Source organism: Ceratocystis lukuohia, assembly GCF_044167205.1.
Source record: "Ceratocystis lukuohia strain C4212 chromosome Unknown Supercontig2_pilon, whole genome shotgun sequence".
NCBI classification, from domain to species: Eukaryota; Fungi; Ascomycota; class Sordariomycetes; order Microascales; family Ceratocystidaceae; genus Ceratocystis; species Ceratocystis lukuohia.
This window is the reverse complement of record NW_027263521.1, coordinates 1,743,406-1,767,669: the sequence shown is the minus strand read 5'-3', so window position 1 is coordinate 1,767,669 and position 24,264 is coordinate 1,743,406. Positions and strand designations below refer to the sequence as shown.

The 24,264-nt window shown below is 49.3% G+C and overlaps 5 protein-coding genes across 5 annotated transcripts; 3 read left to right on the top strand and 2 right to left on the bottom strand.

Moving 5' to 3' along the window:
* Positions 1 to 1,742: 1,742 nt before the first annotated feature.
* Positions 1,743 to 5,132, bottom strand: HOO65_020442 (Serine/threonine-protein kinase fray2; the record flags this gene model as incomplete). The annotated part of the gene is made up of 1 exon (XM_071000068.1): positions 1,743 to 5,132. One exon carries the CDS (start codon positions 5,130 to 5,132, stop codon positions 1,743 to 1,745), a length of 3,390 nt encoding a protein of 1,129 aa, XP_070861080.1.
* Positions 5,133 to 6,486: 1,354 nt separating this feature from the next.
* On the top strand, positions 6,487 to 9,603 carry HOO65_020441 (H+/Cl- exchange transporter 3; the record flags this gene model as incomplete). Its single annotated transcript, XM_071006391.1, has 6 exons — positions 6,487 to 6,820; positions 6,965 to 7,341; positions 7,408 to 8,538; positions 8,649 to 8,981; positions 9,044 to 9,538; positions 9,586 to 9,603. 6 exons carry the CDS (start codon positions 6,487 to 6,489, stop codon positions 9,601 to 9,603), a joined length of 2,688 nt encoding a protein of 895 aa, XP_070861079.1.
* A 2,052-nt stretch (positions 9,604 to 11,655) lies between these two features.
* HOO65_020440 (4-aminobutyrate aminotransferase) lies at positions 11,656 to 13,139 on the top strand (the record flags this gene model as incomplete). The annotated part of the gene is made up of 2 exons (XM_071006739.1): positions 11,656 to 11,858; positions 11,930 to 13,139. The coding sequence occupies 2 exons, from the start codon at positions 11,656 to 11,658 to the stop codon at positions 13,137 to 13,139; spliced, it is 1,413 nt and encodes a 470-aa protein (XP_070861078.1).
* A 413-nt stretch (positions 13,140 to 13,552) lies between these two features.
* On the bottom strand, positions 13,553 to 15,278 carry HOO65_020439 (uncharacterized protein; the record flags this gene model as incomplete). The annotated part of the gene is made up of 4 exons (XM_071006661.1): positions 13,553 to 13,638; positions 13,679 to 14,905; positions 15,038 to 15,158; positions 15,258 to 15,278. 4 exons carry the CDS (start codon positions 15,276 to 15,278, stop codon positions 13,553 to 13,555), a joined length of 1,455 nt encoding a protein of 484 aa, XP_070861077.1.
* A 5,496-nt stretch (positions 15,279 to 20,774) lies between these two features.
* Positions 20,775 to 24,027, top strand: HOO65_020438 (uncharacterized protein; the record flags this gene model as incomplete). Its single annotated transcript, XM_071006370.1, has 3 exons — positions 20,775 to 21,303; positions 21,473 to 23,241; positions 23,323 to 24,027. 3 exons carry the CDS (start codon positions 20,775 to 20,777, stop codon positions 24,025 to 24,027), a joined length of 3,003 nt encoding a protein of 1,000 aa, XP_070861076.1.
* Between the last annotated feature and the right edge of the window lie 237 nt (positions 24,028 to 24,264).

Here is a 24,264-nt window from a genome sequence, read left to right as displayed (position 1 = left end):
CCTGGTACACAACGTATATTTCCTGCGAATGACGGCAGTTTCAATAGCCATCTCCTACACGCTTTCAGCAAAGATGGTAATGAGAGAGATGTATAGCCTTACAGGATCTTGAGTTGGCGTGGGTGTTAGATAAATAACGGGAGGAAGACGACATTAGAGCAGCAACCATAGGTATTAAGATATTTGGCAAGGGGCTGACTGAAGAGCTAAACTATGGCCCTCCTCTCATGGGAAGTGCGTGCCATAATTGACATACAGATCGTTGTCAAGATAATGTGCATAGGACATAGCCTCAATCCATTGTGGCTATTTTCATGCGTGGTTGTACAAGCTGACTTGAGCGAGTATGCTCGTGTAACTATGGTGCCGCCTGATAATCACCTGCTTCTGTCACAGGGCTTCTAAGCCATCCAGCTTAAGCTTGAACCCAAGGACAAGAGAACTAAATCGAAAGCTTTTATCAACATAAGGAATTGTCCGTTTATTAGGCACGGCTGTTATGTCTTGTACCAAGACATCAATAGATTCTCATGCCCAACATTCTTTACCCAATTCCTTACAGTTGCCCTCCATCCGAAGTCTTGCTTCTACTATACCTAGTTATTTCTAATCATATTTCTATTCTTCGAGAGGGCTATTTATGCTCTTTTATTTTATTGCCTATTGATGTCGATGGCGGTCCGCATTAGTGCCAGTAGTGACGGGTGTTTCTTTATCTAAGATGGCGTAAATTTTGGGGTTCTTTACACAAATGATAAAGAACCATAAGATCCAAAGGAAGATCTAGAAGCTTCAGGAGGATGCAAATAGCGACTAAAATACCAGATTTGTCTGCTGCTTAGTTAGCCCGGCTTCCGAGCAAGAAATCAAAGACGCACAAGTGCTACAATGGGTTATATGTACAGCAGGAACCTAGCTAATACAGCATTTGGCTTTTCATAGCTACGGCATAACTAGACTTTGGTATTATTGGCTGACCAACTTCAGCGCATCACCGTGTTGTTGCCTGGGCATCTTTGTGATACTTTAAGGGCAAGGAATGTATTAATACATTTGTAGGAGGTCATGCATACCATGTCTAATTTGAAGGTTAGCCGGGTGGTGGTGGTGATTAGCCCTAGCGCGGAACTCAACTATAGAGTGGAAGTCGGTGTATAGCTAAATGCTCTGTTTGGCTATAGCCAAGCACCACATTCGATGGCGGGTGACCTCCTTTTATGGTTGTTCTTCACTCTCCATATGTAACATGGGATCCTATATAGTCCCTTTCCCTCCACAAGTGTTCTTTTGGATATGCCCTTCATTTAGAGTCTCTGTGGTCTCTTTCTTGGGCCTGCCGGTTTCTAATTTGGCAATATTTCCGGGCGAAATATGCACCCTGTAGACAAGACTATACACAGCTGGAGGAAGACAGATTAGATCCTACGTTTTCGCAAGTTGCGGCCATGATCCCGGACGAGCTAGAAACGAAGGCTTACTATACATGGTAATCCACACAAGTAGCGTGTACAGCACTGATAAAACATTTGCAGATCGCCGTCTACTATAGTGGCAATCTAGCGCCTTAAAGTCCAGCTGAAGGAGTGGGGGCGGGATAAGAATCGGTAGCGACACCTTCTACATTCCTCGAGAAGTATTACTAGTATGAGTCTATACATGTCAAGTACTATCCAGAGCCACAGAAGCCGCGTACAAAAGGTTGATTATATATGGCATTAGGCTTAACTCACTTCTTGCCTATGCTACTTTGAAAACTGAAGCACATATTCATCGAGATCAACGTGCGTTCGTAGCCCCCTGTTCACCAACGTGTCGAACACAGCCTTGAGGTCTACCACATCCATTTCTTCACCCAGTGCCACAAACGCTTGGAGGGCCAAGTTCTTGGACCATGGACAGTGACTAACTGCTCTGTAGTACGTCTCGCATGCTTTAGACTGCAACTCCGTTGCTTGTCCACAAAGACGCACGTATGCGTGCCAGAGCTCAATGCTAGCGGAAGCACTAGATGAAACCGCAATACTACGTTCCAGTGACGCTTGAGCAGAATGGATGGTACCATGATGTAGCTCGTGTATCGCAACACATATGCGATTGCCGACACAATCATTGGCATGTGACAGCAGAAGGGTCTGGGAAAGATTACGGAAGTCACTGCGCAGCAGGTGACTCGAGTTGATGTAATCGTATAGTTCGATGAAGAAGCCGTTTTGAGGGAACCAGTTCAAGCAACGTTGTAGACTAGCGTTGAGAAACACACGCTGATACGGACCTCGGGAAGAGTAGAGGTATAAAAGTGACGCTCCAAAGCCGAGCAGCTGCTCTTGTGCAGCGGTTTGTTCCGTTCTCGATTGCAACTTTTCGAACTGAGACCACAATAATTCCATTGCCGCAGATATGTTGCCTTGTGTTTGGTTTTGAGGCTGCGCTGGTTCCGTTTCGGACAGATATGCCAACAGCACACGGCATCTTGCAACTGTTGAGAATACAGCAACATCACCAAGACCTGAAGCAAGATCCAAGGCGTCCGCCAATGCTTTTCTGCTTTTCAAAAGGCGGGTTCCGGAAACCTCCACATTGATATCAAAGCCGTCTAACAGGTAAACAAGCCGTGATAAAGCTGGAGAGTGCGATGCATTATCCACAAGCTCTGTCCACACCCAGCTCAACGCTACTTCATTAATGGGAGGATTTGAAGGCAAGTCTTGCTTTAATTTCATAGCCGAGGCAAAAACGGTCGAGCTCAGTTGTGTATTTTGATTCTGGGACTCAAAAATGCCGTAGAGCCGATACAACTCGCTGTTTGATATGTCGGATTGAATAATGTGGCGAGCTGATTTACGCACGCTGGGATCGTGGAGCCAATCCAGTGCCATCACGAGACTCAAGAGGCCCTTGACTGGCGTGCTAGTGGTAGCCGTGGACAGCTGATACAGCACATTTCGGGCCCATGCAAAGTCCACTGGGGCGTTGCTTACGCTTTCTTGATTCCAGGATCTGACTAGAGATGATATAAAAGATGGGACCACACCTGGCAGTAGCTTTTGGATGGATGCCCACCCGTTCTCTTTACCATCTTTCGCGGTTTTTTGCGAGGCTTGAGAGATAGCCTTATTTAATGCTGGGACTGTTGGTGTAAGAAACATGTCCCTGTGTGCCCTTGAAATCCAAGTGCTTGAGCAAAACCGTGGGGGCATATGGCTGAAGATTAGAAAGGAATCAATGATTTGCTCCTGCAGATCAGGTATCACTGTTAATGGGAACTGTACCAGGAGCCCTTCAAGATCGGATGCCATCACCACTCGGAATGGATCATCCCCAGTACCGTCATCCAAAGTACGCGCCGGTAAGCGGTTCCTTTGCGATGACCTAAGCTCGTTAGCTGCCCATAGTTTGTAGATATCTATTTCCTCCTTTGGCGCTATGTCCGTGGGAACTCCCGCTTCATCTTCTTCCTTTGGCTCAGGCACTACGTTATCACCATCATGAGCCAAGTAGTGCGACCAGCCAAGGGCTCCTATCTCACCTACCCGCAGGACCTCTGACTCCCAAAAGTCAGCGAAGGCGGCTAGTGTATGCTCCCCATTCTCAATGTCAACTGGACGGAAGAAGTTGAGTTCTAGTATCGATTGCCAAGCTGCGACAGCAAGCTCGCGATACCCAGCATCCTGCAAGAACCGAGTCAGGCGAAGGTAGATATAAACCGCCTCGCGATAGAGATCAAGCGATTGCTGCGGACTGTAGCGCCACGACTTTTCCATAATGCCTTGCAGTCGATCAGTGAACATCTTTTTGACCGTGTCAAAATGGAAGCCCTGCATCTCCGTTATTTCAAAATCTACGCGTGCCATCCAGAGGGCGAAGCGCTGGCCGTAGTCGCCGGAGGATATGTTTATCCATTTCTTACGTGTGACATCGACAGGCCAAATCTTGCGCCCCTCGCGCATCTGGAGGAGTAAAAGAGCTTCCTTATCAGTGTCGGCTGTTGAAGCCTTGAGAGCTTTATAGATCATCGATAGCTTGATTTCAGTAAAGCTATGGGCTTGGCCAGTGGCCACTTCGCTCTCGGGCGCAAGGCCTTCTCGCATGAGATCATCCTGCAAATGTATCAACTGAATCCAAGCCGGAATATCGGCAGGATTGGCCTTGACCCGTTTCGATAATTCAATAGACCGCCTCTTGATTCCGGACTGAGTGCCAGGGACGCTGTCTGCTTCGGAATCTGTTCCAGACTCACTATCGGAAAAGTACTTTGGCTTAGCCTTCCCCTCAATGGAGCGGAAGTTAGGTTGTTCCTCATCCGATGATGAATCTAGGTCTTTACGTTTACGCTTCTTAGTCATAAAGACTACGTCATTGGTATCTTCCATGTTTTTGGAAGTCTTTGGGGGCTTTAGTGATCGCGCCATGCTAAATGCGAGCTTCTTGCTTCGTAGCGGCGGAGGCCCGTAGTATTCACCCGGGTGAAGCAAACTAAACTGCTCATGGGGGCCGTCGCGATGTATGAAGAGTCTCATAGATGTCCCCAGAACAAACTTGCGGTGTTCTCGGCCAAATTTTGGTATACTGTAGCGGTCCAGCCCGAGGTGGATAAGAGGGTCCCCCTTGGTATCGATTACAAAAAAGTCCTGATCGCTTATATCAGGGAGCTTTGCGGGCCTGGATGAGACAAGGCTGGTCGCATCAGAGGATTTACCATTGAGGCTATGAGAAGAGCGATGTAGATCCAGTGAATTTTTGGAGCGACTCCGGTCTTTACTCAAGTCCCGATGTGCGTGGTGGTGGCGTCTCTTGCTTTGATCTCGGCCGCGGTCAAGACGGTGGTTTCTGTGTCGGTCCTTGCCTCTATGACGATCTTGATCCCTGTCTCTACCATGGGCCTTGTCTCTACTAGACTCTCTGTCTCTGTCACAATGCTTAGCACGATCGCGCTCTCGGCGGTAGCCTTGATCTCGGTCATCGTGGTGTTCTCTGCTCCGGTCATCACCCCGGTTGCTGTGTGAGCGATGTTGACTGTCTTCCCTACTTCTGCGACTGCCTTTTTCCTTTTCTGCGCCCGAACCTCCCGAGGACTTTGACTTGAAAGACGAAAACTTTGGCACTACGGCCGATTTCTTGTCCTGCTCAGGCATGTTTGCAAAGAGCATTCATAGCGAGTCGCATGCCAAGCTAGCAAGGTAAGCCTACGAAAGGAAGCAATAGCTGAACTGAACACACTTCCTCCGGAAACAAAGAGGGCAAGATTAGGGAGTCAAACGGCTGAGAGCGAAGCTGGAAGCTGAGGGTTGACTCGACACCTGGAAAATGTCGCACTTGGCTACTAAGCCAACGGTCGAAATAGAACCTGATGATAAAGTGATGCTCTTTGTAGAACCATGAATAATGAACGATAAATGTACCTTGATGATTTGGCGTGGCGTGGCGTGGCGTAGACGCGTACAGTGTGAAGTACCAGTAATCGTCATTAGATACACAGTGCAGCAGACTATCCCTGCTTCGTTTTGCTTAGGCTTCTCGAAGACTGGTTCGAATCGTTCTTGAGGAGGTCGAAAAAAGTCTTGCACAACCATGTATCCGAGTTTCATCCACCACGCTTCATGGCCTGAATTTGAGATCTTGAGGTTATTTTGTCTCGGACTCTAGGCCGAAAAGAGAGAAAGTGAAGCCACAAATCCCTCCTTTTACTCGAAAGGAAGACAAGTGTGGCTGATATCTTATCAAACAAGCAACTGCCTAGTTGATGTCATAAGGAAGGCAAGACCGGAAAAATGTGTTTTGCACCTTCCTGTCAAGCTACCCTGACTAATGCAACGTCATTCACTTCCCTTTTCAGGCCCGCTCCTGGCTCCCCGGCTTCTCGCTCCTTGCTCCTTCAAACATGCATACCATTACCCCCCCCCCCCCCCTTTCCCAGATGTCTGGTCAGACGCAAAGGCAACCGGGCATTGTTGTGCCATGGCTTGTGGCGTTATACTATTGTAGGATGATAATCTTCCACCGCTGACAGCATCCGTATTTTCCTAGGCGGCTTCGCAGCAGAGATGTCATAGTCCACAGGGTTCTCTTACTTGCACTCCTTGGCTTGGAGGGTCCACCCACTCCTTCTCATAGAAGCAAGTACTCGCCATGAAACAAGAGGCACAAAGATGCGAAATAACTTCCTTGTATTCCCTTATCTTTCCTCCTGTTTTTTTCCCCTCTCTACTTTGCAATACTTTATTGCGCGCCTCTTTTACTTGGTAGTGCCTCGATTCATCCGCATTCCCGTTTCTGTGCGCTCATTCTCCTCTACTCTACGGCTTTGTTTTCCCTCACGTGCTCTATATAATGACGACATTGCCATCACAAACATAGACCCCGTGCTTTTTGACTTGCGTGGTTTCCTGCAGACGGCCACTAATCTCGCTGCAAAAGCCCTCTCCTCCCCCTTCCCAAATCTTCAAAACTCGGCTCAGCGTTGTCAGACTGTGCCCCAAACCTCCGCAAATGCCAGACCTCGATCCCGAAGCCTCAAAGGGCCCTGCTTCTGCCGACATCGCAGGGAGCTCTTCACAGCAACAGCACCAGCCCACACAGATATCATTCCGTCTCCCACCAGGGTCTGCGACTCCCCAACCTACGGTTGCACAATCGCGGCCGCTGCCGAGGCCATACCCCATGTCGGCTCAACCAAGTTATCTTGCTACCAATACAAACTCTGATGGCATCTCGGACGAAACCACTCCATTATTGACGGGGCGAACACGGATACGCATACATAGTGGAAATGCCACTCCGTATCCCCGTAATGGCCCGCCCTCTTGGAGCCAGGGACTATCAGGTATGTTTTGCTTGTTTGAGACCTTTGTCTTTGATACTGTCTCAAATTAACCCGGCCCTGTCGCCCTTAAGCCCTTGTGACCGAAAATCGCAATCATTCTAACTAATTCGCTCTCCTGTTCTCCGAGCGTTTATCTTAATATAGGGAGCCTTCGATCTTTTCGCAACCATAGTCGTCAAAACTCATGGGGTCAACGTCTTGTTGACGCTCTCAACGACCGGGAAGAAAGTGATTTAAGACGTCAAAATTTTGCCGACGAGCGTGTATGGTACGATCAGTTCACTTCCACCGATTGGGTTCGTGATAGCATCAAAGATGCCTACCGCGTAAAAGAGCTACGCGCGCGTAAGGGTCTCGGCGGCAGGCTCCATCGCATGTATGATGCGTCGCAGGGCTGGATTTTGTCTGCCGTCTGTGGTATGCTTGTTGCACTGTTTGCCTACGTCATTGACGTCAGTGAAGCCCTAGTCTTCGACTTCAAGGGCGGTTACTGCAATACCCATTGGTACTACAGCCAAGCTGTAAGTGAATCTCACGTGTTTCGCTTCTTCATGTTTTGCTTTTATGCTCACACATTCGGTTTCTAGAGATGCTGCGGCCATATAGGCGCCTCCTGTAGTGAATGGAAACCATGGAACGAAGTCCTCACCCACGAGGCAATTGACCATGAATGGATTGAGTACATCGTTTACATCACATTCGTCGTTGCTCTCTCGGCAATTGCCTGCTTTATCACCCTATGGACGAAAACCGTGATCCCCTCAGCCTACCAACTTGCAACTCTAGACGAAAATCTTGCCGCCGAGCAAGTCCCAACTCCACAGCAAGCAGCGGAAGACTCTTTCTCTCCCCAGCAAACGTCAAAAACAGAACCTACATCCTCACTTCCCCCAATGGTTTATTATTCCGCTGCCGGTAGTGGTGTAGCAGAGGTCCGTGTGATTCTTAGTGGCTTCGTTCTTCACGGGTTTCTTGGTTTGCGCACGCTCCTCATCAAGACACTTGCCCTGGTTCCTAGCGTAGCATCAGGCCTGAGTGTTGGAAAAGAGGGCCCCTATGTGCACATTGCCACTTGTATAGGCAACATTGCTTGTCGTCTGTTTCCCAAGTACGACATGAATGATGGCAAGCGGCGTGAAGCTCTTTCTGCCGCCGCTGCAGCCGGAGTTGTTGTTGCCTTTGGTGCTCCCCTCGGTGGTGTTCTCTTTGGCCTAGAAGAGGTTTCATACTTTTTCCCCGCCAAGACGCTTTTCCGGACTTTCTTTTGCTGCATCGTGGCTGCGCTCTCACTCAAATTCCTTAATCCTTATGGCACGTCCAAGATAGTCATTTTCCAGGTGAAATATTCTGAGGACTGGAAGTACTTTGAGATTGGGAGCTTTATTTTTATTGGCATCATTGGCGGCGCACTAGGTGCTCTGTTCATCAAAGCCTCCAAGCATTGGGCCAAATCATTCCGTCGCATTGGATTCATTAAAGCTTTTCCACTTGCCGAGGTGGTCTTGGTGGCTCTTGTGACTGGCATTATGAACTACTGGAATATGTATACTCGTTTGCCAGTCTCGGAACTTGTATTTCAACTTGCCTCGCCCTGCGAAGACGATGAAGACGATTCTGGACTATGCCCTAAAGCCATTGAACAGATAGGGCCTATTATGCTTAATCTACTAACTGCGCTTTTGATCAAGGGTTTTCTCACCGTGATCACTTTTGGAATCGTGAGTAAATGTGTATCCTACATATCCACCACCGATCTACTCACACACACACACTCTCTCTCTCTCTGTCGCTCGCTTGTTCACCCAACCTTAACTAACGCTACCTATAGAAAATCCCCGCCGGTATTTATGTCCCCTCCATGGTGGTTGGTGCTTTATTTGGGCGCGTTGTTGGCCATGTCGTACAGTGGTCAGTTGTCCGCTGGCCTGAGTTTGGCATGTGGTCCCAATGCGCTGCTACCTCGCCTGTGAGTTGCATACAACCTGGAGTGTATGGCCTCATTGGAGCAGGTTCGATGATGTGCGGTGTTACCCGCCTCTCCGTAACCCTTGTTGTTATTCTTTTTGAATTAACAGGTAGCCTGGACTATGTTCTACCGTTTTCCCTCGCAATTCTGGTTTCAAAGTGGACAGCTGATGCCATTGAGCCTAACAGTATATATGTGAGTCAACCCATATGCAACAGGTGTGGAGTGAAAAGCATACTGACGTTTCTTTTGCATAGGACCTCCTCACCGCAATGAATTCCTATCCCTTCCTAGATAACAAGCACAAGCCGATCTTTACAGGTGAACTAGCCCAAATTATACCCCCAATCAGGCAATGGCGCGTCATCGATATTACCGATTCACCCGTGGTCCCAGCTACAATACTGCGTCAAAAACTGGAGCTTCTACACCAAGCCGGCGAGCTAGATGGCGGATTACCTATTGTCAGAGACCAAACTCTTGTCGGTCTAATTCCAGCACCAGATCTGGAGTACGCCCTTGATAGTCTTCCCGATGAAGCTATGAGCCAGTGTTTGATGGCGAGGATCGCATCGATTGAGGATTCAGACAGTGAAGACATAGGGGCTGACCCTACGGATTTTACCCCATACATCGACCCTGCCCCTGTATCTCTTGACATTCAATCACCAATGGACTTAGTGTATGAATGTTTTGTCAAACTGGGCTTACGCTATATTTGCGTCCTTAAAGATGGCCATTATGCCGGCATGGTAAGTCAGCCGAAATATTTTCTCTTCTCGACTCTATTAAACTAAAGGTCTCGTATGCTAACTAAACACTGCATTTGAAGACTCACAAGAAAACATTTGCGAAATACATGCGTGGCCTCTTGGAAGAACAAGGCCACTAGGTTGGATAGGTGAGAGGCTTTTACTGGTACATTTCTTGCTACCGTGTTTTATTTTGTATACCTTTGCATGACATGTGTTTTTGATATCCTGCTTTATGTGAAATATTTTGTGCATGAAACTAGGTCGAGATTCTCACTCCCCAATAAGATGTATAAACCGAGAAAGTTTCCATGTTTTCTTCAACTATTTGCAGTATGTGTCTTTCTTGAACGCAATGAACACGACGGACGTCTATAATCTGTTATTGTTGCCCTTTTATTTAGCTGTCCTGCCGAGAGATGAATCATGATATCTTGCAGATAACCATGCATTGAACTATCGCTCTTATCATAAATAGATAAGTTATCAGCAGTAGATTATGCAGCTCCATCCCGCAGCCGCCAGGCATGCTTGTCCCTCTCACAAACAGGGGGGGACCGCGGAAAGAAAGAGGGGAACAAAAAGGACGGGCCAAGAAAGAGAGGGGTCCTCTTAGAGCTCTCTCCGGCAGCTAGGCCCAAGCTTCGCTCTCCAATGGTCTAGCCTAGTACATACCTGTAAGCCGAAGCACGGATAAGCAAAGCAGGTCGAGCTCCCGGTTAGTTTTAGGCAGGGCAACGGACTGAACCAGGCACAGTTGCCCAATCGCTAGAGTAGGCATTGCATTGTCGTGTTTTTGATAAGGAAATAAGTTAGGTTACCTTGACTTTCCCGATGTCGGGAAACTGAGAGGAGCCAGTCAACATATCACCAAAGCGGACTCATGCAGGAAACCTCTTTGCTATACCAAGACAAAAAGACCTGTAACGTCAGCTGCGCTCATGTTTTGAAACAGACCTTTACATATCACTAAAGCTGGGGGTGGGGAGAAGGGTATCACCTGTCCGACTAGCTCCCTTAGTATCACACATCACACACATCACAAGATTGCCCTTTTTTTTTGCTGTTGGAGTTCGCTGGCCATGAACCATAAAGCCGCACAAACCCGGGGCAAAGCGATAGAAACAAGCCAGGTGAAAGGCAAGTTAGACCCATGCACGTGAGCAAGAAGTACTGGCAAGGGAGAGAAGAGAGAAGAGCAGCCATGTAATGAATATGTACCTATGTAAGTCAGGCTTAGCCCGTTAACTAATAGCGGTCGGGAAAAGAGAAAATATGGAGAACACGCCAGGTACAGCGAACCTAGCAATAGTGATGGTGATAGAGGTAGCTAAGACAATACCACTCTGACCTACCTCCCTTGACAATAGCATGCGTTGTTTACAAAGCTGAGTTATCGTTTTTGGTCTCGATACCTCCTTACTGAAAAGCACGCTTTTCTATCGGTTGCCGGACTCAATCGGATGCACCACCCACGGACAACTGACACAGACATTGAACTGAGAAGGCTGATCTCTCTGACTTGTCAGACAGTAGGCAGCGTGCGCTGTGTTATTGATTGTCAGTCATTCGTAGCGGTTTGTGTGTAAAAACACCCCAAGTACTCCACTGCGTTCATGCTTTGTATATAGTACACATACACACTACTTGCCCGGCTGGTAACATCAGACACAAGAACAGTAATTGCATTATAATCGATTTGATTTGATTTGATTTGATCGATTACTTGCGTGGAATTTGAATAACGAATCGGAATCCAGCTTTTTGGGGGCAGTCTCCGCGTTACGGCTTCTCCTGCTCTTTCCCCTTCGGCTCTTTTTTTTTTTTTTTTTTTTTTTTTTGGAGAGACCAGCATTCTTCCGCTCAGGAAAGAGCAAGCATCCTTAGAGAACAAAACGGACGGGTATAAAAGGAAGGCAAGGTAACTGCCCTAGTTTCAATTCCCTACTCACTCTTCATCTAGCACGCCATTTTCGATTTTTGATGCTCCTTTTTTCGTTTCTCTATTCTTCTCCCGTTACTCCATAGTATTCCCATTTCTTGGCCTCAAGCCAACATCAATCAAGCCCTCTCCATCGGCAACTAGTCACGATTCCATACTCCGGCCCACTCCCATCATGACCTCTACCGCAAAGCCTCTTTTTGAGGGAGAGCCTGACGGCCCCGTTGTCAAGACAGCGTTCCCCGGACCCAAGTCTAAGCAGGCCCTTGATAAGCTCACCGAGGTTTTTGATACTCGTGCCGTCAATACGCTGGTCGACTATACTCAAAGCAAGGGAAACTATATCGTGGACCATGATGGCAATACATATCTAGATGTGTACGTTGCCTCCTCTTGCCTCCTATATGTCTTCTAGCCCCTGTACCTAACCCTGCTCCCTCCTCCTATAGGTACGCCCAGATCGCCTCCATCCCGCTTGGCTACAACAACCCTGAACTGCACAAGGTTGCTTCTAGCGAAGAAATGGTCAGCGCTATCATCAACCGTCCCGCTCTGGGAAACTTCCCTCCCCATGATTGGTCTGATGTCCTTCGTTCATCGCTACTTCGTGCCGCGCCCAAGGGCCAAAGCCAGGTCTTTACAGGCATGTCTGGATCTGACGCCAATGAGACGGCCTACAAAGCAGCCTTCATGTGGCGGCGACAGCAAGACCGGGGCGGTGCATCGGTAGAGTTCACAGAGGAGGAGCTGGCCTCGTCCATGGAGAACAAGTCCCCCGGTAGCCCCCCACTCTCAATTCTGTCCTTCCGCTCTAGCTTCCACGGGCGTCTCTTTGGCACGCTTTCAACCACCCGCTCCAAGCCTATTCATAAGCTGGATATTCCCGCCTTTGATTGGCCCCAGGCAACCTTCCCCAAGACACAATACCCCCTTGAGAAGTTTGCCGCAGAGAACGCTGCTGCCGAGGCGGAATCCCTCGCCGAGGTGGAGCATCTAATCAAGACATTCCACAATCCCGTCTGCGCAGTGGTAGTAGAGCCCATCCAGTCAGAGGGCGGTGACAACCATGCTTCCCCCGATTTCTTCCGCAAGCTGCGTGCCCTGACACGCCAACACAAAGTGCTTCTAATCGTGGACGAAGTGCAGACGGGCATCGGAGCTACTGGTCGCATGTGGGCCCATGACCACTGGGAACTTGATGATGCTCCCGATCTAGTCACATTCTCGAAGAAGGCCCAGGCAGCCGGCTACTTCTACTCGAACCCAGACTTGCGCCCCAACAAGCCATACCGCCAGTTCAACACGTGGATGGGCGACCCTGTGCGTGCGCTCCTGTTCCGCGAGTTGCTCAATCAGATTGAGAAGCTCGACTTGGTGGAAAACACCCGCCGTACGGGTGACTACTTGTACGGCAAGCTGGAGGCTTTGGCTGACAAGTACCCTGGAGACATCCAGAATCTCCGGGGCAAGAACTGCGGCACATTCATCGCATTTGATACACCCAAGCGAGACGAGTTTCTACTGAAGGCCAAGAGCTTTGGCTTGAATATTGGTGGCTGTGGCCAGACTTCGGTGCGCCTACGACCAATGCTTATTTTCCAGGAGCGCCATGCAGATATCCTAGTTGACTTAGTGGAGAAGATCCTCAATGCCCTCTAAAGAGGAGAATAGAAGTTGAATTAGCGAGCGAGGGGGGGGGACAGGTCTGGTGGCATTGGCTTCGCAAAGACCTTGAAACTACGCACGCCTTTTATGAAATATAGGCAGGGCAGAAGCCAAAGTGAGGGTTCATTATTAATCTCAAGCAAACAACCACCGATGCAGACAAACAGAAAATAAGCTGATATATAATAACAAAATCGAAACAAATAGGGGTATCGTGCAGTAAACATAGCGAACAAAAAAACAAAACAAGACAAAACTCAAACGTGACAAAAAGTGTAAGAGGGAAGAAGTGATTCGAGAGCATCTCGCTTCTCTTTCACCTCGTCACCTCGCGCCTTTTCCCATTCCTTTCGCTTTTCCTTTCCCTTTACCTTCCAGCTTATCCCCATCCACCCTGTTGTTACTGGCTACTCTTGCTGTGCCCGCACGCGTACCAACAGTTCGAGTCCTTGCAGCCCTTTGCCCTCTGGGTGGAACAATGGTAGCGTCCTGCCTGCGTACACCTAGCACGTGTCGGCCACTGACCATCGTACCGGCTCTTATTCCCATTGACATCATTGCTGCCGCCTCCCTAGCAGCCGCAGACATGACCTGGTCGGGAACCTGTTTAGGCATTATGTCGCGATGGGGACGAGGCAAGGTGGCCAGCGGGATCAGCGGTTCGGGGTTTTTGCGCGGGCGGCCACGGCGACGTCGATGCGTCTGGATACTTGCAGTGCATCGTTGCGTGCTTGATGGGGCCGAAGTTTGTGCGGGCGCATGGAAAGGGGTAGGGGTTGGTGTAAGAGGTTTGGGAGGAGGGGAGGAATTCGTCTGGGTAGGTTGACGGGGGGTTGGCGAGCATCTGCGACCAGCTGACAGGTTTGCAGCAGTACCAGTGGCGGTGGGCGTGAACAAAGACTGCTTCATGGCGGCGGGTGGGGGAGCAGGCAGCAACTTGGGAGGCGGATTAGCAGGCGGTGGTTTCCCTTGATGCAACGCAGGCTGCTCTATAACTGGAGAGAGCTGGCTAGCAATTATGCCGGAGGGGAGGTGGGTAGCAGGGCCTCCAGGGCCCCCGATATGATCTATGTTAGGCTGCAGGGTCGGCGAAAGCATTGGTGTGGGCATTTGGTAGAGCTTCCCGCTTGCCGCGACGGCAGTAGCAGCAGCAGCAACGGCGGCGAGATCCGGAGTATGAGTATTGGCGGGTGCAGCTGAGGCGAGTGCTGGGGACGCTGCAGTCTGATGCCCATTGTACAGTGGTGTCATATTGGGATGATAAGCGTGGGAACTAGCCTGAGAGTGGCTACGGAAATGAGAGCGCTGTTGATGGTCTGGCGGAAGGCCAGGGGAAATAAGAGCATGTTGGTTGTTTACCTGGTGATGCTGCGGTGGCTGATGCTGTTGGTGCTGGTGGTACTGGTGCTGGTGCTGGTGCTGGTGCTGGTGCTGCTGTGGCGACTGATGTTCATGCCGCCAGCCATGATGAGTCCGGGGCAGACTTGGCGAAACGGCTGTTTCCTGGATCAAGCGGCCACGGCTAAGCTCAGGCGAGGGCTGTAGAGATGGCGGGAAATCGATTATGCTCTTGAGAGGCGGCAATCTAACGTGATTGTCATTCACAGACTGTCTTTTGACCGGCAAGTCCCTGGAGATGTCGTCAGAGGCATGTCGCTTGTGGGCAGTCCCACTGACATGAGACACGTCGGTTGGTGTAGTTCTAGAGCCGATGCTGGTGAGCAGAGACTTGGCAGCTGTGGTGAAGTCAAAGTCTTTGTCTGAATAGGAGGGGCAGGTTGTTAGTTAGCTGGACAGAAGAGGGATGGGTTGCAATATAGTAGTAGCCTGTGCGGGAGGCTTTGCACAGGGAGCTATGCGGTTGGAGACGGTGGCCGGGATGGCTAGTTTACCTGGTGGCGGACTTATAAGGTCGATGTATTGCTCAGGGTTTTGTACATGCTCTCGCACAAAAACAGAGAGGGCGTTGATATCAACTCGGGCTCCTTTCAGGACTTCGCAGGCCACCCAACGCTATGGCAGTTTGAGTGAGTTAAGTGAGACTCGAGAGACAAAGAAGAAGCAGAGAAACAGAATGAGGGAGGGACCAAGCGAAGAGACGGCCGAACTTACCATGGTCTCATGAGAATCCATAGTGGGCAGGCTATAAAGTAAAGATTTCGCGATGGTGAGAAAGAATAGCTGATGGAAGAGGGAATGAGATGTGTAGACCCAAAAACCGAAAGATTAAAAGAAAAAAGAGGGAAAAGAAAAGAAGCAGCAAGTTCGTCAACGAGTCTTTAAAGAAGGATGATGAGAGAGGCAGGATGATAGTTGGGATAGTTATAGTTATAAGTGACTGGGGGGGGGGGGGCGACAGTTAGATTTATATGCTAGGATTTGCTTACTCTAGCTTGCTTGTGGGCATGTAAGTAAGTGCTTTATAGAGCCTTACAGGCCAAACGCAAACCCGAACAAGGCATGGGCTAGACAGACTAGTAGGAAATAGATGGTATGGGGGAGGAGAGAAGGAAGGCAGCTGAATGTGAAAGGCATAGTAAGAGCAGCAAAGAAAGAAAGAAAGAAAGAAAGAGAGGAGGGGATACTGTGCTGTGACAGGCTCTACAAGGCATTCGACGCTATAACTGGTGGAACTATAGTGGCTATTGCTGCGGGCAGTGACGCTATAGCTCTAGGCGGCTGACAAGCTAATTTACAAAGCTAGCGATGGGCTACAGGCAGACTTGCTACAGGTGGACTTACAGGCGGAGCACAGAAGGCCTAGGCCTAACTAACTGGCTTTCTCGTCCTATGGACTACCACTTGCCATGCCCGCTTGCCATGCCCACCTGCGTGCGCTCTTCTTTTCTCTTCCCTGGTCTTGTCCAGCCTCAAAGCAGCTCTTATTCATGATTGGCCTACCTACCATACTGGGGGGGGGGGGGGTGTAGTTTATCTTATTTAGGTCTGTAGGTCTGTCTTGTCTGACTTGACCTTCCTTCACAAGCAAACATATAGAAGAGAGGAAGAAGGGGCGTGATAGCAGGAAAATGGCGAGAGAGGGGAAGGGAAGGAGAAGAGGCTAAGGAGCAATCAATAAGAATAAGAAACAAGCAAGCAAGCCAAGCCTATTGGACGGCTAGCCAGCTTATACGCCTAGGCCAGGCCCGGGCAGGAAGAATGGAAAGCCCCAAGCTTTGGGAAGGAAGAGAAGGAAAAGAGCTAGATGAGGTTTTGGATAGTGATGAATGAAAGAAGAGCATACGGGTAGCGGCACTTTCTACGAGGTGTCTGGGCCTTTCTTACTTGTGCTGCTTTCACGTTATGATTGAAATCCTCTTTTGAGGCGGGCAGCAAATAAAAACAGCAGAGATATGTAAATATGTAGGTTTTTTTTTTTTCATTTTTCTGATTTATTTATTTCATTTTATTGCGTTTTATTCTGTCTCTTCATTAATTAAGACGCTTAGCGGCATGCTGACCTGACGATTAAGGCAAAAGAGGAGATAAAAAGGAAAGAAAGAAAAGACAGAATAAAAATTAAAAATTAAAAATTAAAAATAAATTAAAAAATAAAAATAATGGGTAAATTCGAGTTTCTTTTTTTCCTCGTCTTAAAACCTCTGTCTCTCTCTGCTTCTTTCGCTCGTCACTGGCCCTTGTTTGTCGCAACCAGCAGGGAAGACGCCTGCTTCCACCAAGACAACACAGGAATAAGAGCACGAAGGCCCCAAGAGAAGAGGAGAGAGAGGGAGAGAGAGAGAGAGAGAGAGAGAGAGAGAGAGAGAGAGAGAGAGACAGAGACAGAGAGACAGAGAGACAGAGAGACAGAGAGACAGAGAGACAGAGAGACAGAGAGACAGAGAGACAGAGAGACAGAGAGACACAGACAAAGGCTGGCCCAGGAAACAAAGACACACTAGGGCGCAACAAGACAAAGCTCTTCTCTTCTCTTCTCTTCTCTCCCGCCAAAGCTTCGACAATAAAAGCAAAAAAGCAAGGGACATGGGCGAAGGCAATGAAACAAACAGGACCGCCCTGAAATATGCCAAGCATACATAGCAAAGCAGCCAGTGTGTCCGGCAGGCCAGGCCGTAGTAAACACGCTCTGTCTGTGTGTTGATGTTCGTTCGTCATGTCCAATGTAGGCATGCCACTCAGTGCCACTGTCAATGTTACCGCCCTTTTACTGCTACTGTTACCGCTGCTTGCTGGCTTGCTTATATGTGCCTGTCGTACCCGTACCGTCTACAGTCTGCAGGCAGTCTGTCTATTTGCCTCTGGCTGCTGCACCCACTCTGTAATACAATAATACATGCGTTAATCCCCTTGCTCCCCCTGGTCTATTTCCACTTCTCCTCTGTCTTTTGCTCCTGACGATTAAATCACCACACTCCTGCTGTATGTTGTATCGCTCATGTATGTCGTCTGTCGATGCTTGTCTACTCTACGTCCTCGATCCCTCCCTCCTCTATCCCATGTCCTGTATATCCCTCGCTTCTTCCCTTCCCCGCTGCTCGCTCACTTCCCCCAGAAAACATGTCTCCCGTTTCCTTCGCTCCCAATCAACAAGAAAAAGAAAGTAAATTATACATGTCCATACATGCACACACCTGCATGAGTAAGCCAACCTGTGTACCAGCCAACTTCTTATCCCCATCCGCCGCCCATCCAACTATGCTAGCCGTTGAGCAGCTATAAATAAGACCTATACACAAGGCAAAAAATAAAGTCATGGGTAGATGTATGGCACGTACAGCCAGTAGACGATGCGCAATAATGCAGTGTAAAGTTTCATCTGGCTGTTTTTCGTCTTAAGCGTCGCCTTGTTCTTGGGTGTTCGGTTGTCTTGGTATTCTAGTTAGTACCAAAGACATAGGATATGCACGCGCAGGCACAGGCACAGGCGCAGGCGCAGGCGCAGGCACATACACACATACATGCACACAAGATAGATGCACACAGATACATACGCACACATACGCACACGCACACACACACATACACACACATACACACACATACACACACATACACACACACACATGTATACAAACACACACAGGTAGTAGCCCAAGCTCGTCCATCTGCCTGCCCGGCCATCTTCCCGCCTGTCCATCTGTGTATATGTATGTATGCCTGAATATCCATCTGTTCCTCAATTCACTTGTCCATCTGCCCACCCACCCGTCTCTGCTTTTCTCTCCCTCTCAAGCTCCCCACCTGCACTGTCGTATCAACCAACATGCATGCTGCTGCGAGCTACTTGCACCTCGGGCTTTAGACACCACTGTTGGCTTCCACCAGTAGCCATCCAAGTCCAGAGCCAGCCGCTAAAATTCCAATGCATCTGCGTGCTTTGTGTGGACAACAAGTCACAAGTCCGTCCTTCAGCCTTTTTAAACTCAACACACCGCATTGTCCATTACCCACACTCCCCTCTTGTCAAGCTGTTTCTTTGTCTGCATATGACCAGGGAGAACCGAGCCGCTCCATGCTGCCCTCCTTTTCTCTCCATCTTATTACTCAGAACGGCTACCGTTGCCCAAGAAGACGTGAAAGAGGAGAGAGGGAGGGTGGGTGATGGGACGTGGAGATGGGTTCTTGAGCTTGTAGCCCAGCATACTGCAACTCTGCTTATCCCTGTTCTCAAGTCTGCCTCTTGTTCTCTTTTTTTCTTTTTTTATTCTTTTTTTTTCTCTCCACCAACCCCAGCTCTTTATCTGACCGAGCCCTTAGACACCTGCATCATGGAGGGTAGTAACGAGAGCCTATGGTTGGCCGTGGATTTCTTTGTTTCCTCTCCCTTTTCTCTTTCTGCCTGTCTTTCCTGTTCTTCCTTGCCATAGCCCTAGGCCTAGGCTGGGTCTCCAGCACTACTTTGCTTGAACACTTTCACCTCCAGACTGACTCCTATGCTCCTGTGTCATACTGCTCTCTCTCTTTCTCTCTCTCTCTTTCTCTCTCTCTCTTTCTCTCTCTCTCTCTCTCCCCTCTCTCTCCCCCCTCTCTCCCCCCCCATTCTGTCTCTCCATTTGTCTCTCCATTTGTCTCTAGCTGCAGCATTTGCCTAGATCTACATTCACAAGGCAAACTAAGCTTTAAGCTACCACTCTTTTCTCTGTCTCACCCATTGAGGCCTCTCTTTAGTTTCCTCCTTCTCTAGTTCTGGTTAGTCCAATGTTTTTCCTTGTAGGCTTGCCTCTTTGCGTCGTGTGATTTGATTATAAAAGGAAAGAATGGGGAGGAATGCATTGAATGTTCAGGCATCTCTTTCTAAATGCAAGACAACCTTTCAGCAAGCACTCAGCACAGCACTTCGTGGGTGGGAACGCCATCGTCTTGGCTGAGGGGCCTAGTCACCTTCCCGCCCATCGTCCCAGATCAATTTGACGTTTCTTCCAGGCCAAAGCTATCTAGCCGTCACATCTCTACATTTAGCTGATTTGACGACATCCTATTCGCCACCATTGGCCTAACGACGAGTCCATTGCTAATCACACTACGCCCATTCAGCAAATACGCAGACCCAGCGAGGCAGGGAAACAAACAGAACAGGGATCCCATCTTCCCCAGCCAATCAGGGGTCCCTGAGACTGCTGCAGGTGATGTCACGTTTTCCGCCAGGCCCCAAGACGTTATAAGTGGTGCTGGAGCGTTTCGTTGTACTGGATCGGGACGGGACTGAAAGAGATTGTGCTGCGCTACGTTGACACAATGCATGATAACCCTAACATGGTGTGTGTGGGTTGACAGATGAGAAATCACATGAGCGCGAGCTTGGACTTTTTTTTTTTGACAACCAATTATTATTTGCCCCACATTTTTACTGATCTTGAAAGAGACAAAGAGACAAGCTGAGATAACCCGCGCTTCCCAACTTTTTTTTTTTTGCCGCGAAAACAAATGCCCATAGTGGCTTGATGCGGAATTTTAGTTGAAAATGCCAAATTTTTCAGCTTCAGTTAACGCCATGAGTTCTTTGCTCTCTAAATAATAGCAGTACCTAATGATATTCCTCCAGTGCACAAATAACATAACATGCTTGCTTAGGGGATTTTTTTTCCTTAATTTTTTAATTTTTTTTTTTCTTCGTGATCGTCTTTCATTCTTTTTTTTTTCTTTCAGTGTCTAGTATTCTTACTTCACTCTTCAGGCTCAACTTGTTTCTAAAAACATTATAGTGGCTTCATAGGCCTCTAAGCCGCCTGAAACTTTGCGACTGTATTCTGCCGCGACTTCTGTCTTCTACTGTCCGTCCTGGCACGACAACCCCCCTGGTTACAGTTCCACCACCGAACTCTAGAACTCCCAGACTCTATCTTAATCTTCTTGTCGCAACGCTTCCCCTACCTATAATCGTCTACCCTCCCGAGCCGAACCTCATAATTCTTATTCTCGAGTGGAAAAATACGCCTCTGTTCTTTTTTGAACCCCCCCCCCCCCTCGCCTCCAAATCACACCCATTGTCAACGAAGCCCGTTGCCCCCTTTCTCTCACCCCCATCTCGCTCTCCGTCAACGCCACACAATATCGAACAAAGCCCCAAAGGCTGGCTGTTGCGGTACCTCGCCTCACGTGGATGCTCCTTTTTTGTCTGCCATAGCCGACACCGTAGACAATGTCCTGTATCTCGAAGAACCTGTCATAATGAGGAGCAGCACCAAACCCGACCCACCTCCTACAGCCAGCACGAACGGCACTACTGCTAGTGATACCGCCAGCGCGACAAAAACTACGGCGATGCCCACCGACAAAGAGAAAAGAGACAAGGAAACGGCGGCGGACAAGCTGCGAGAGAAAGGCTCGTCACGGAACTTATCCGCTACCCCGTCCGACCGCGGCTCGATAACGCCTTTGCAGACCTCCGTCTCAACCCCCAACGGCAAAGCTAACGGCAATGCCAGCAGCAACGGAACGCGCCAGAGTGGCATCGCGACTCCCGCCCCCGATTCATCTACATCCTCATCTACGCCGGTGCCAACATCAGCTGCAAAGCCGTCGCGGAAATCCTCGTCAAAGGCCGTCAAACGCGAAGTTGTTTTGTTCAACCACCTGCCAAGTGCAACTGAAGAGGCGATAAAGTCCTTTGAGGTTATCCCCAATTGCCAGTATGGCTCCAAAAACATGGGAAATACAGATGGTGATGTGCTTGACTGCGACTGCAAGCCAGAATGGGGTGAGTCTGAATCCTGGTGCCGTCAATGCCACCCATTCACCATGACTGGTCGGGTGGCAAGCCCTTGGCTGCTTTTTTATCCCCCCCCGAACTCCCCTGTACTAATCAACTCGTGTGTTAAAATCCGTAGAACAAAACAAGCTGACAAAAAGTTCCTTCTCTCCCACAGAAAAAAGTCAAAATAATGCCTGCGGTGAAGACGGCGACTGCATCAATCGCGCCACAAAGTGCGAGTGTGTTGTTGGAACCTCTGCCTGTGGCGACGAATGCCAAAACCAGCGGTTCCAACGGAAACAGTATGCCGATGTCGATGTGATCAAGACCGAAAAAAAAGGCTACGGTCTACGAGCAAGGCAGGATCTCCAGGCCAACGATTTTATCTACGAGTACATTGGCGATGTCATCAATGAGGCTACCTTTCGTCGGCGCATGATCAAGTACGATAAAGGCGGCATCAAACATTTCTACTTCATGTCCCTGACAAGAAGCGAGTTCGTCGATGCTACTGTCAAAGGCAACCTGGGCCGTTTCTGCAATCACTCCTGTAACCCCAATTGCTATGTCGATAAATGGGTCGTTGGCAACAAGCTTCGTATGGGTATTTTTGCCTTGTGCGATATCCAGGCCGGCGAGGAGCTTGTTTTCAACTACAACGTTGACCGCTATGGCGCTGAGCCCCAGGTGTGCTACTGCGGCGAGTCTAATTGCGTAGGCGTCATCGGCGGTAAAACTCAGACTGAGCGGGCTACCAAGCTGTCAACGGCCGTCGTCGAAGCACTGGGAATTGACGATGGTGAAAATTGGGATACAGCTGTTGCCAAAAAGCCGCGCAAGAAGAAGAGTGTTAGCGATGACGAGGACCCATATGTTGAGGGCTTGGAAGCCAAGAATTTGACCGACGACAGTGTGCGCAAGGTCATGGCTGTTCTTATGCAGTGCAAGGAAAAGTGGATTGCTGTAAAGCTTCTTGACCGTATCAAGGCTTGCAACGAAGAGCGGATTCTCCACATTGTCGTGCGTATGCACGCTTACATCATCATGAAGTCCGTTCTTGTCACGTTTGCCAACGATGACTTGGTGGTTTTGCAAGTTCTACATGTCCTGGATAAGCTGCCGCGCATTACAAACAACAAAATCCAGGCCTCTAACATCACCCAGACCATCCAGGGGTTTATCAGCAGCAGCAATTCAGAAGTGGCCGACGCAGCCGATAACCTCATCAAGTCATGGGCTAAGTTAAAGTCAGGCTACCGCATTACCAAGCGGCAGGGCAATGCCGTGTCCTACGAACAGGACGGCGTATTTTACGACGAACGAAATCGACACAACGACGCCTCAAATAACGGCTCTACGGCCGACAAGGAAAAGAAACCCCCGTCGCCCGTTATCGATGCTCCTAAAGGCCCAAAAAACAACACGCCTCAAAGGAATCCTCTGATGCAACAGACTAGGCGTCGCATGCCTTTTCATGGGGCTGGCGTCAATGCCATTGCACTGTCACAACAACCGCAGCAACAGCAACAGCAGTTGCATTTTCAACAGCAACAACCACAACAAAGGCAGGACCAACACGTGGATCTATTGCCGGAAGGATGGCACGTGGCCAAAGATACTCACGGGAACAACTATTACTACAACGCCGCTGGCCAGACGACCTGGGAGCGACCGCAAATACCACGGCCTATATCTGAATCCACGAAAACAGTGAACAAGGCTGCTCAAGTGCAAGAAATGTACAAAAACCTCATTGAGCAGGTTCTTCGCGAGCCGCCCAAGCGCCACGAGTCACCTGCTGTATCAACTCCCCAGCAGGCTGAGCAACCGCTTTCTGTTACTATAGAGCCAAGGGGCAGCGCCCATAGTAACAGCAACAGTGGCAAGCTGGACTGGTGGACATCGCTGTCAATTGAGAAGCAGAAAAAGCACTACGAAAACACAGTATGTTTGGCACTTACTCACACCGTCACCACGCTGCGGCGGTAAGCACCAACAGAGTCACAGTTCTAACATCCTTTGCAGATAGCAGGCCACGTCAAAACAATTGCCGAGTCGTATCGCCACAAACTCCCTCGCGACGAACTCAAAAGGTTTTCCAAGGACATATGTAAAAAGATCGTCGACTCCGATTATAAGCGCGGCCGTGTCAACGACCCGCGTGCCCCACTTCCAAGCAGGGCGATTAAAAATTTGAAGGAATACGTTTGTGATTTTTTCAAAAAGGCCGTTGTCAAGTACCAGGCGAGAAAAAGGTCCTCCCCGCCCGACTTGCAACAAAACGGCCAAGACCATCACCCTCCGGCTCCCAACAGCTCCGCATCTACTCTCGGCTCGGCGCCTGCCTCCCTCTCCGCAACCTCTGCCGCTCATACGGAAGACACTCCGTTCTCTGCTCCCTCCAGCCCAGGGTCCGACGGCAAGAACAAGCGGAAGCGCGACGGTGATGGCGATGGCGATGGCGATGGCGAGCCTGGTATGGCTTTCTATGAAGGCCCTGAAACGGCATCGTCGAAGCGGCTCAAGGATGAGATCGAGACTGACGCTGACGTCGAGGCCAGGGCAGAGGCAGCGATCGTTCCTTGCCCACCGCCCCCGCCGACGGAACCAACTCAGGCCATGAAGGACCAACAGATGTTTCGTGAGCAGGAGGAAGCGCTAGTACGTGAAAACGAGGAGGCGCAGCGTGATGAAGATGCGGCTTTAGCCAATGAGCAAACATACAAATAGCATTTGTGTATAGGGCGGCTGTTTCCTAGGATATAACCTTGTTATTTTTTTTTTTCTTCTTTTTCTCTTTTTCCTCTTGATTACTACCAGTTGCACCATCTTCGCCCTTATTTTCTCTCTTCCTAACAAGCTTAGAAGTAGAATGCGCGCCTGTGAGCAGTGCCCTCTACTCTTTGAGGCTTCTATTCTCTTCGTTTTCTTCCTCCATCTACTCCTTTTTCTATTTCTATTAATGCA